This window comes from Onychomys torridus, chromosome 5 (assembly GCF_903995425.1).
Source record: "Onychomys torridus chromosome 5, mOncTor1.1, whole genome shotgun sequence".
Taxonomy (NCBI): Eukaryota; Metazoa; Chordata; class Mammalia; order Rodentia; family Cricetidae; genus Onychomys; species Onychomys torridus.
Window position 1 is genome coordinate 84,692,827 of NC_050447.1, and position 12,153 is coordinate 84,704,979.

At 45.8% G+C, this 12,153-nt stretch overlaps 1 protein-coding gene across 3 annotated transcripts in view; it reads right to left on the reverse strand.

Annotated features, from left to right (window-relative positions):
* The window catches only part of Epc1 (enhancer of polycomb homolog 1), an 85,083-nt gene that overhangs the window by 51,595 nt on the left and 21,335 nt on the right, over window positions 1-12,153 (reverse strand). For 2 of the 3 annotated variants that reach the window (XM_036187110.1, XM_036187109.1), the window contains exon 1: window positions 5,383-5,838. The exons of the other annotated variant lie outside the window; for it this stretch is intronic. In XM_036187110.1, coding sequence (XP_036043003.1) covers window positions 5,383-5,535 — 153 coding nt within the window. In that variant the 5' untranslated portion in view covers window positions 5,536-5,838. Of the gene's footprint in view, window positions 1-5,382; window positions 5,839-12,153 lie in introns of those variants that run through there. 3 annotated transcript variants of the gene reach the window in all.

Sequence of the window (12,153 nt, forward strand, 5' to 3'; positions counted from 1 at the left end):
ACATTGTGTTGTTCAAGAATTCATGCCCGCACTCAAGGCTGCAACCCAGACAGAATGCCATAAACTTTAAGGCCAGCAAGTTTGCTATCTGTTTACAACACAGAGACAGTGACTGTTGGATGACATTTACTTATTGAGGCTAAAGGTGCCGCGCTGGGTGCCACTACGTTCAACACTCACCACCATAAGCTTTTAGAAAGTTAGCAAAGACTTCTGTCTATGAACATGCTGGAGAGAGCAGCACTGAGTAATCCACTGAAAGTAATTCTATGAAGGCCGTGAAATCAGTGACTTCCCTATAATCGAATGTGCGCCCTCCAGAAAGTCATTGCTACTTTCCCTCTTCTGCGACAAGGTCTCTCCTACTCTTCAGCCAAGGGAGCTTCTGACCACACCCACCCCTGCAGGACTACATGAGCCACCATGCCTAGCTTTAGAAGTAACGTATTAACAGTCCAAAGCTTACTTCATAAGCTATACACACTCTCTTGTCTCTAAGTTATATTTTCATAACACTTGTGTACCCAGAAACAACTTGTTTTACTACCTAACTGTAATATAAAGTCTCGTTTCCTTGTTATCTAATTCTAAGGAGTCAGGATTTTCATGTGCAAGCAGAACACTTAAGTGCTTAAAGACACAACCAAATATTGTTATTTGTATGTTTACATGCTTCCCATAGCTGTTTCATTACCATTACTATTCTTAAATACTGTGCCATGGGACACAAACTATAAAAATAAAGTCCATTCTGTTTTTAATAGAACATGGCTTGGTATAATATTCAATCCTTCCTGAGACTTACAAGCTTTTAGAAACAGACCTTTATCCCTTGTTTGTTCTATATTTAAACAGTGATTTTAATTAAGTTTAATGTGTGTATCAGGGAATTCACTAACTTCCAGAAGCTGTGTAATCTCCAAACCCGAGCTTAGAAACCTTTACTCAGTACAAATGTGACTCCTATAATCCCACAGTCCTATAATCCCAGCACTCAGGAGGCAGATCCGAGTATCAGGAGTTTCATGGCAAACCTCAGCTACCTACCTGACAGGCTGTCTCAGATAACCAAAGATCATCTTGAAAAGTACCTTGGACAGACTGAAAGTAGAAACTGAACTTTATTTTCTCAAATTATCTTTGTGTCCAGACCTTTTGCTATCTAATGCAAAATGCCCAAATCTTCCCAATTCCTTCCTAATCCACACAGTCCATAGTTTCTTAATTCTTCCTCTGCTACAATGGATATTTCACTTCATTTGTAAGACCATCAACAGGATGGAAAAATGAGCTGACTTTGACAGCTTTAGATACAAGAGATAAACTTGGCTGAGCATATTAAGGACAAAAAAGGTTGTCTTTTTCAAAAGGAACCCAGAGTTTCAAACTGATCACTCAAACTGTCAAACTGACTTTCATGAAACTGAAAAACTAGATACTATAAAAAATTAAATGCAGAGTTTTTAATATTAGGAATATGTGCATATTTCCAATTTTTCCTTACCTTAAAAAATTTTTAGAAGAAAAACAGAACTGTCTGCAAATCCTTTACTTGGGTGTGGTAACACTGTCTACCAGGCCAGAGTGAGGGTAAGACAAGGCAGGACTACCAGATGGTGTGTCTACTGGGGTCTCTTAAGTCTATGGAGTTGGATTATGATAACTAGATTTCTACCAGTCTCAAGAGACCGCATGGCTAATATCAACGTGGTATCATTTGCATCTCAATTTTTTTCAACTATCCCAGCCAACCTAGTCCAGCCAGGAAACAGGCTAAGTCTTCAATCCTCATAAATGATGGCCTGTTCCTCTATGGCCTCCAGAAAAAGTTAAAGTAGCTCCAAGTTGCCAAATACTATTTTAATACAACTAGTTAAGATCTGCAAATGTTTCCATACAAGAAAACTGTGAAGTCCCAATTTTAGTCACGTAAGTCAGCTGTAACAAACCCATCCAATAGTGCTAAATCTCTTTGGAAAGGTACCCTTCAGTTATAAGTAAAACTGTGGCGCTGTTCAGATCTTATAAAGAAATTATTACAGATTTAAGAGATGCAAAATTAACGGGTTATCCACCTCTCATTTGTTTTATAAACCTTTGTCTTCTTTTTGTCCCCACCCCCATCCGTGCTCACTTTTCTCATGAAGTTACTATTGTTTCCCTGGACTTTAAAATTTACAGGTGACTAAATACAAAATGTCCATTAACTGTTACTTTGTTACTTTTTGACTTAGCAAGGTGCTACTTATTACACTCTATCAATTAAAACATTTAATTCCCCAACATTTACAATTTAGTCAAATATTTTAAGCACTACAACCCAGTTATTTTTCAGTTCTACATTTAAAAAGTTTTTAGACGGAGTTAACAATGTTTTACCCCCTCCTCCTCAAATGGGGGGGGGGTTCATCGTTTACTTAAACTCATTTCTTTAAAAATTTAGCACACCCAATTAGGCCGATACATTCATCTTGAAGGTACTGGCATGGACCTGCACCTTGCACAAGGAAACATTCTATCAGTAAAGCAGGGCCTGGTCCTTTGCTTCCTATCCATTTGGGGACAAGGTCTTGAGGAGTTCCCTGGGCTGGCCCCAGCCTTCTGATTACAGATTTGTGCTACCAGGCTTAAGATTTGCCCAGTCTTTATTAACGAAACTGGCAGAGCAGAAGTACACTAAGAAGTTTTCCTCCCAGTGCCATTAGAGCCCTAAGCTGGCATGATGGCTGCCAACCTAATCCCAGCACCCAGGAGGCTGAGAAAGGAGGATAGTGTGCTTGAGGCAAGCCTGGGCTACACAGGCAGATCAAGGCCCAGATTTCCTTAACCACAAAAAAATATTATAAAGGCAACAATTACATCCTTAAGTAGATACATGCCATGCTACAATTCTGCAGATGTATGTTTATCATGAAATGCTTTCTTATAAAGCAATGGGTAAGAGCTTTGCCTCATCTAATTCTGTTGTGTCTAATTAGAATCCTATTAATCCATGAAGTTGGATTATAATAACTAGATTCTAGTTCTAACAGTCTCAAGACTGAGGCTAAATTGAGATGTAGTCCCTTTCCTAAGCCATCAGTTCAGGCCCCGGGTTACAGACCTGTAGGAGAATAGACCACCTACCCATGGCTGGACTTAACTCTTCTTTTAGCAAGTATAAAAGTAGAACTCCAGATCACATCACGTTTGGTGCTTTTCAACACTGCACACTATACTACTTCCAATACTGTGACTTACAGAGCCTGTCACTAGCAGCTGGACACACAGTACTGTGGGGCAGTTTGTTTACCAAGGATCTGAAGTTCTTCTAGCAAGAGATCTCGGCTTCACTCATACACAGTTTATGGGTGGCTGTGACTTGACAAATTCTACACAGATGATGGAAAAAGGTACTCTAAAGGGGGGAAAAAGAAATCCTCACATCTCACAAAAGCTGGGCTTTCAGCTGCTAAAACCCAGTGACAGTCACTGCACAATACCAAGACCGTTTATGACCCAAATCATTTATAAGTGTTAATATGCACGGACAGCCCCTTCAGTTGACCTCAGCTCTCATTTTAGGTTGTAGCTCGTGGGACTGTCCAAAAGACTCAGATAAGCAAGACCTAACTCAGTTTCTAAAGTGTACTGTTGTGGGTCTTGCTCTTGCTTAATTAATGATTTCCACCTTAGATGCACAAGAGCTACAAATCAATTCCTCAAGCAGGGTAACACCAGCACCCCAACTTGAAAGCAGTATCTGTAAAACTTACGTAGAGAAACAAAAATAAAACAAAAAGACAAGATTCTGCAGTCACAAGTACTTTAATTTTTTGAAGGAAAAAAAAAAAACAAACCACTTATTTTAAAAATAAACAAATGGCACCATTCTACTCTAAGTTGATACAAGTCAATAAGGCGCACTGCTCTCACAGCCAATACGCTGCTGAGAAGTCAGTACACTGCCCCACACATCTCATCTACTATGTACACTTAGCGCTCAGCTGTGAGGTTAAATTCAAACCCTCCGCCCCAAAGGAACATTCGACTGTCAAAACTATTTTAAAAGGTTAAACAGCCCAAGCAGTTTAAAGAGTTTTATTTTGAAAAACATTACAGAGAATCGAAAATTCTTACAGTACCAACAGAAGTATTACAGTACAGTTTTCCACAACAAAATTGGAGCACACAAGTCCATGGGAATCCTCGACTTCCTTGAACTGTCAACAACACTGCACCCTGTTTAAGTGGCTGTACCTGGAAACCAACGTATGCAATTCCTTAGAAGTCATCAAATTATAATGTTAGCGATCTGGGGGAAATGAGAGAAAGATTCTCTTATCTCTGTGTCCGGACCCAACTTCCACAGCAAGGTATAGGCCACGGCTATGGTAAATCAGCTATTGGCTGTATAAACAATGTAATTACTGCAGCCCACCCAGTTAGGACAACTTAATATTAGGATGTCTGTGAAGAATTCACTCAACTTTAGCTCGGCTATTAATAATAAAAAAGCACCTTCTTTCAAAATTTAGAGTTTTAACAGTGTTTGAACCGGGTCTTCTCTATCTTTACTTGGAAAGCAGGCGAATCTGAATTTCACTTAGAAATAACTAAAAAGTTGCAGGCTTTAGAAGAGAGCTACGTATTGTAAACAAATCTGCAACATTGTCTCAAAGATCAAAAAGTAGGGGAGACTTTTTTTTTTCTTCCTTATCCACCAGGATAACCGGCACTGCAGGTACAAGAAAGAGTATACCGGGAGTTTTAGCTTCCGTAAAAGTAAAGGCGTCTGGGCAGCCTAGGAGCACCCTTGGCATTTCCTTGCAAGAAGGGGGCAGAAACCAGCCTGAGCCCTGAAGTCAACATGACAGGCCCCTCGGAGGCTCCACGTGGGGACTGCACCGAGCCCGCGGGGAAGTGCGCCCAGAGCCTGCGCCGCCCGCAGCCGCTGCCAGGCCGCGGCGGCACGGGAGCGCCACCCAGCGGCCCTGCGAGGGGCCTGCAGGCGCGGCCCACTCCCGGCTCGCTTGCACCCCCACCGCCGCCCAGCCCGCTTCCCTCTCCGGATGCACAAGGCCCAACCCAAGAACTGAGACCACAAAATGGCTGCCGGCGGCTTCGTCACGTGACCCCTTTGTGCCTTTCGGGCCCCCGAACTCCGCGGGACCCGGGTACCAGTGGCCGGGGGCGGCGGAAGGCCTTCGAGTGGGCCCCGCCAGGCCGCAGCGGCCCGGGACCGAGCACCGGGGAGGCGGGGGACCGGCCCGGCCGGCGACCGAAAGTCGGCGGCGGAGAGAAGATGGCGGCCATTTTGTGTGGGTCTGCTGCTCCGCCGCCGCCGCGGGCAGCGGAGGGCGCGGGCCTGGCGGCGGGTCGGACAGGGGAGTTAACACGTACCGACTCCTCTTCCTTCTCCATTCCGGTGGGCATCTGCGGCACGGCCCGGTTTATCGAGGCGTATTCGTGCAGGTCGGGCAGATCCTCACAGCGGAAGACCGGCAGCGGCTTCGAGGCGTCCAGCGCCCGCGCCCGAAACGACAGTTTACTCATCTCAGGCGCAGCAGATACCTCTCCGCTCTGGGGAAACGGCCCCGGCCAGCGGGATCATGGAGAACCGGGGTTTCGGTCTCCACTCGCCTGCCGCTGCCGGGGACTTGGGGGCGGAGCGCAAAGCCCGCCGTCCGGGCCCTGACACCAGCCGGGAGGGTGGGAGGCTGTGCCGCTCCGCGCCTCGCTCACTCGCTCTCTTCAATACGCCATGGCCAACATGGCGGACATTAAAACTCCACTGTGCGCTCTTCAGCCAACCCCAGCCATTCCCCACACTGCATCGCGCAGCGGCGCGGGCACGCGCGGGGGGAGCGCGGGCTCGAGCGGGCGCCGGCGCGGCGCGGCGCGGCACGGAGCGCGCGTCCCGCCAACCCCCGGCCCGCCGGCCGCCGGCCTCGCCTCGCCTCACCGGCTCCGCCCGGCCGCCTCGCGCCCGCCCTGCGCGGTCCTCGGACGGCCGAGAAGGTGCGACGAGCTGTCGGCGATCGCGCGCGCGCGGGCCCTGGAAAGGCCGCCGCCAGGAGCGGCCGGGATGCTCGGGCCTGCGGCCCCGGCGCGGGCACCTGTCACCGCGGGGCTGGCCGCGCAGGGCGAGCGCAGCGCAGTGCGGGAGGTCCAGGGACTTAGAAATAAAAATGCACGTGAAATCACAGGCTGACTCTTAAGGCAAACAAAACTTTGTGTTCTAATTCTTACCGGGTTCTGCATCAAATCAGTGGCCAATCTCCCATCCAAGGTTCTCTATAAATACTACTTATATATTCAACTCCAAAGTAGCTTTCTTCCCAGTCCTACATTTTATTCACCCCTTTTAGTTTAACTGAAGCAAGCCGAATAATTACCGCAAATTGTAACAATCTTTGGTGCAACACTGTTTCCAAATCGCAGAGCCAGCCGGGTACTGCTAGCTAGCTCGTGCCTTTCTGCTGTATTAGAAGAAACGTTATTTCAACGTAGCCGTAGGTTCACACTCTAGCCATCTGTTCTCCAGGAAACTTTTATAAAATCGAATCAAAGACCTGTGGTGGATCGGCGGCCACACCAGAAATAGGAGATTAAAAGTTAATTCACTTAAAAAAAAAAAGATGTTGATAAGACTGCTAATATTTGGTTTGTATTATACATGAAAATAAGTACTCAGATATCTCTTTTCAGTGAGATATTTTATAAACTGAGAAGGCTGTTAGGGTGGATTTTAAAAGTTTGGCGGCAAAATTTTAAATGTTCATCACGATTTTAAAAACGTGTTATAAGTCTGCTTTCTTCCCTGAGGGCTACATAGTAAAAATAATCAGTACTCTTAAATACAGGGTCTGATACGAACTGTTAATTAGTTTAGCGTGCACAGGCAAACTATCTCTGAGGTTTGTTACTATGTAACGTTAATTATACCTTTATCCTAAAAGGGCATACTTTGCTACACTAGACCAGGGGCAAGTGGACAAGCAGAACACAGACTGCTGTTCTCCAAGATTATTCTAGCACTCCAATACTGACAGCTCGTTTCTGCAGGCAGTGGGACTTTTCACCTGCCTTTCCTCCAGTATCTAGGGTCTAACTGCCTCTCCCCAGGATGAAAACCAATGCTTATTATTGTAACTGGCAGAAGTGGTCTGCAGCCTAGGGGGGAGGCTCTATTTAAGGATTCACAAAAGGTTTGGGAGATGATGTCCAAGTGAGATCATGTAGCTAAGCATGGGGTTATAGAAGGGGAGAAGAAAGGGGAGGGAGAAGGAGGGGACAGACACATCTCAGAGCCGTGGAGACCATACCATATTCCTGGAACCCAAAGAACTGCCAGATCCACCATGGAACATAACCCATATTTAGCCAGGTTCAACAGTCAGGGAAACATGGGCTACACATTACAGTGGCAGTCCTCTGGCCTGTAATATTAGGCTACTGAAAATCCTCGTAGTAGAATTTATACTTGGGGAACTGAAGATTTCAGAAGACAAAATACTGTCTACTGAGTGAGCCAAGGAAATGAATGAAGTATTTTGATCTTCATTGAGATGACAACCTAAGGGCTCCCATGAAGGGATTTGGTAGCACGCACAAGATCCTGGGTTCCAATCCCAGCAATATAAAACAGACTGCCAAGCAGCTGGTGGATATATGCTTTCTACAGCCTACATCAGCAGTAATGGACATGGCTGAAATAATTTTTTTGTTCTCTAGAAATTTTTAAATCATCCTTCACAACAAGCTTAGATCTACATGCAAATCAGTGTGCCCTTTACGTACAAGATGCCTGCTAAGGAGCACCTGTTTTCCAATCAGTTCTCCATCTATCTCCTCGTACCTACCCTGGAATCCAACTCTCAGGTCCTTCCATGTTTCCCAGGGTCCCAAAGAGTTCCACTCCTCTGCCTCATTCACATTAACTTCACACCTCCTCGTCCGAGAAGCAGGACCGAGGAATGAAGGCTCGGATCTAATCTTTCTCAGTCCTCCTACTCAGATTCCTTAGGAGGAAAAACCACACGCTTTGTGCCTTTCCTGGAACTCACGCTGTAGCCCAGGCTGGCCTCGAGCTCACAGACCTCCGCCTGGCTCTGCCTCCCGAGTGCTGGGATTAAAGGCGTGCGCCACTCCACAGCCCACACAGCCCACCTCCCCCACCCTCCCACCCCGGCGCCCTGCACTACCTTTAACTCTCTCATCCTTTTTTTTTTTTTTTTTAAACTTAAAGCTCCCCAGCAAAAGCTACATGAAATTCTCAATGCTGCAAAAATGTATACCAGTGCTATATGCTGAATACACTTCATTTTCCTCGAATGGAAACATCTTCAGGAAGAGATTTGTTATCAAAAGAACTATAATTCACATCACAAATAGATATCGAACAAGGAGGTGATGATGTGCTCTCTCTGTAGGGGACATGAACCAGAGAGTGGTGAACCAAATGTGGCAGCACCGGGAAATGCAGAAGAAAGCAGTCCGGGCAGGTGTGGTGGTGCACACCTGGGGTCCCAGCACTCAGGAGGCTGAAGCAGGAGGATAGCAGTGTTGCAACCAGCTTGGACTATAGAGGAGACCCTTCCCCCCAAAAAAAAACCCCAAACCAAAAAAACTCCTTCTCCTCCCTCCCTCTGTCTGTCTGTCTGTCTCTCTGTGGGTTTGGCACCGGACGAGCTGATTAAACATCATAGATGGCAGCATGGGATTTGGTTCCGAAAGATGCCAAGGGGGAATGAACTAGAAGAAAGAAAGTGGAGGAGCCGTATGAACTAGACAGAGGAGGAGACTGCCAGGTACTCAGGACATGGAAGTTACTCTACCAGGAGACGGTAGGAGGCTCCTGCAACAACCCTGGTAACCAGCAAGGAGAACAGGTGGAATTTGATGGACAGTGTGGAAGTAGAAAGTAAAGAGACCTAAGTCTCTTTGGAGTGGGATTACAGGTGCTCTTGCTGTTTTTCTGAGATGGGGTCTAGGCTAGCCCCGAACTCACAATCCTCCTGCCTCTGCCTCCTGAGTGCTGGGATGCAAGTGTTGAGAGTCTGTCTGCTGTCCCCTGCTGTGAGATGCAAGGTTTAATCAATGGAAATACTAGTTACTTATAATATCATCGCCCTGATATTAGGAGCACAGTTCAAGCTGAGCCTTTAGCAGGGCTTCACAGTACACACCACAGGTCAGCTTGCTGGATCCCAGCTTCTCCTCCATGTCCTCTTTACCCAAGTCAGATGTCTGTAATGGCCCCGTAGTTTGCCCACAAGGAAAGCTTAAGTTGGTTCTAGGATGGGGTTGAGACCTCCTGTGATGCTGCCATCACTTCTCATCACCCACATCGAGCTCCTCACGGGTCAGGCTCACCAGCACAGCCATCAGCACAGCTCTCCTAGGTTTTTATTCATGCTTTTCTACCTTCTTGTCCAGCTCTAGACTATCTTCCGAAACTCTATCTTACCAGAGTGTCTTGAATATTGAACGAAAAGAGAAAATCATTCAGAATGGTCCCTGGCCCACAGAGAACAGTCCACAGATACAAGTCATTGCATGCGATGGCACCGAGAACAGAACTGATGACCTCACACATCCTGGGCAAGAGTTCTATACTCAGCTTCATACACACTCTGCCCTTGGTTTTTTGGTTTTGAGATGTTTTCCCTACATATCCAGGCTGGTGTGAACTCCCATCCTTCTGTCTCTGCCCCCAAGCGCTAGGATTACAGATACACGCCACCAGATCGAGCTAACACAAATTTTATTATCCTTCAAAATCCAACTTAATATCACCTCCTCCATGAAACTGACAACTTAATTCATCTAAACTCTACTTTCTAATCTGAAAACCAAGCAAGCAGTTAGATGAACTCAACAATCCTTAAGCCTACATGAACCTTTCTTTCTCTGAAGTCAACTCCACTTTAAGAGAGCAAGAACAATGTTCATCACTTACTGCACATTTACTACACTCCAGCAATGGAAAGAGCTTGGCCAGAATACTTCACTACTTCCGCAATAGCGCTATTTGATGTGTCTGCTGGGTTAGAGGGGGTATGTGAGTTGCCTACAGTCATGAAGCTGGTGAGAGACAATATGGAGGTTAGCATACAATCTCTTGTTATCTGACTTTCGAGGGAGAGTCTCAGAAATAAGATTTAAGCGGGGAGGGAGAACATAAAATGGGGAAGGAGGGATGGCAGGGTGCAAAGAGCTAGCTGGATTTGTTCTTCGGGAAGGTGGAAGAGACATGGATGTGTCTGTACTAAAAGCAAAGAGTGGTACAGATGGATTGACTTCAGGACAACCTTCTCACGCCCAAGAAGACATGAAGGCAGAATGCAGAGTAGTACAAAGAGTTCAATTCCTTGATGGGACAACAGGACTAAATATCATAACACCAGGTCAGTTAGCAGGAGTCCAGCTGCCTCATTCCTGCAAGCACTTAATAAATATTTACCAAATACTTGATTCAGACTTAGGACCAAGCCGTCGGTGCCAGAGACATGAGAAAACACCGCATGTGTAACCTCGCAAAGGGAGGTGCTACTATTGTAGTGACTTGGGGAAACAGGAAGGTCGTATCTTTAAGTACGAATGGGCTCAAGGAGAATGCTGACACTGAGAGGGCAAAAGCCGTGGTACTGGGTGAACACGCCCTACCTAAGGCAGCAATTCCCTCACCTCGCCGTTTATTTTCACAGTAAGTCACAAAGAAAGCATGGTAAGTAATTCTTCCAACACAACACAGAATTTAGACTGAGCACCCTTTATGATGTGTTGGGGTTTTTTAAACCTAGAAAACACTAGGAAGGAAATGTTACGGTTTATATTGCAATATATTTACTAGAGTATCCCAGAAATCATATCTGCATGTGATGTATGCCTACAACTTAAAAACTTCACGAAGTGATTTCACCAACATGGACATTAAAAAAAAATCTCATCCATCCCATCTTATTGTGTAAGGTACATTCTAAAGTTATAGAAAACCTACTCAGCCCTACACAGATTTTGTCAAAATTCAGAACTTCTAGCCCTCTAAGGGTGAGTGGACTTGACAGTCTTTAAGGCACGTCCCTTCAGTTCCTAGAGGCCATGGGTTTTTTGATCACCCTACAGGCAGGCAGCTGAGCCCTTGAGTTGTGTTTTAATGAGGAGTCCACCTGTTATAGCTGGAGAAGAGGAGGAAAGCCCAAGTTGGAAACCACTGAAACTTGAGCTTGAATAGCAATGACTTTAACAGTGTTTAACCGAGAAACCAGAATTATTTTCCAAGGCATGGATCCGAACAACTAGGTGGCCCAGAAGAATAAAACTCCATCTAAAAAAATATATTTTAACATGTAAGAATTAAAGTGTCTGTCTTCAAAATATTTGGCAGAGTGGATCTCAAGTGAGTTGTGTTAATTACTGTAAACTCATTCATCCCGCTCCGGGGCTCACGTGAGGCTTGGAGTTCAGGAAGAACCAAAAGTCAGTCAGAACGGGAGGAAGACACCGAGCTTCAGAGAACAAGTCTTGGGCCAGGCGGTGGTGGCGTACGCCTTTAATCCCAGCACTGGGGAGGCAGAGCCAGGTGGATCTCTGTGAGTTTGAGGCCAGCCTGGGCTACCAAGTGAGTTCAGGAAAGGCGCAAAGCTATACAGGGAAACCCTGTCTCAAAAAATAAAAAACAAAAGCAAAACAAAAAACCAACCAAACAAACAAAAAAATACAGAGAACAAGTCTCAGGCACCTTACAGTCCCGAGTAGATGGGACTGGCAACCTGCGCACCTTTTCCCAAGGAACACACATATGAATCAGTAAGGCACAGATGGCACAGGAGGGGTAAATGGGTGAAATCTGAAGGAACAGACATGCTGCCAATGATCACACAGGTGGGCTGGTGGGAGAGGAGCGGCCATTCGAGAAAGTTCCGGAACACTGATTTGCATTTGCTGCTACAACAGCAGGCCATTTTCTTCTAGTTTCTTTTTGACCCTGGGTGCAGAATTATCTTTCCTGTCATCCAATAAGTTAACTTTAGTGAAAATGGAGTGTTGTTTTTCATTGTGTCTATTTTCACTGACGCTTTGAGTAGCATGGCCTGCACATGCACTCTGCATCCAGTTCCTCGTCAGGGGGAAGAGAAAGTGAAGATTCCAAACGCATGGAGTAAGATT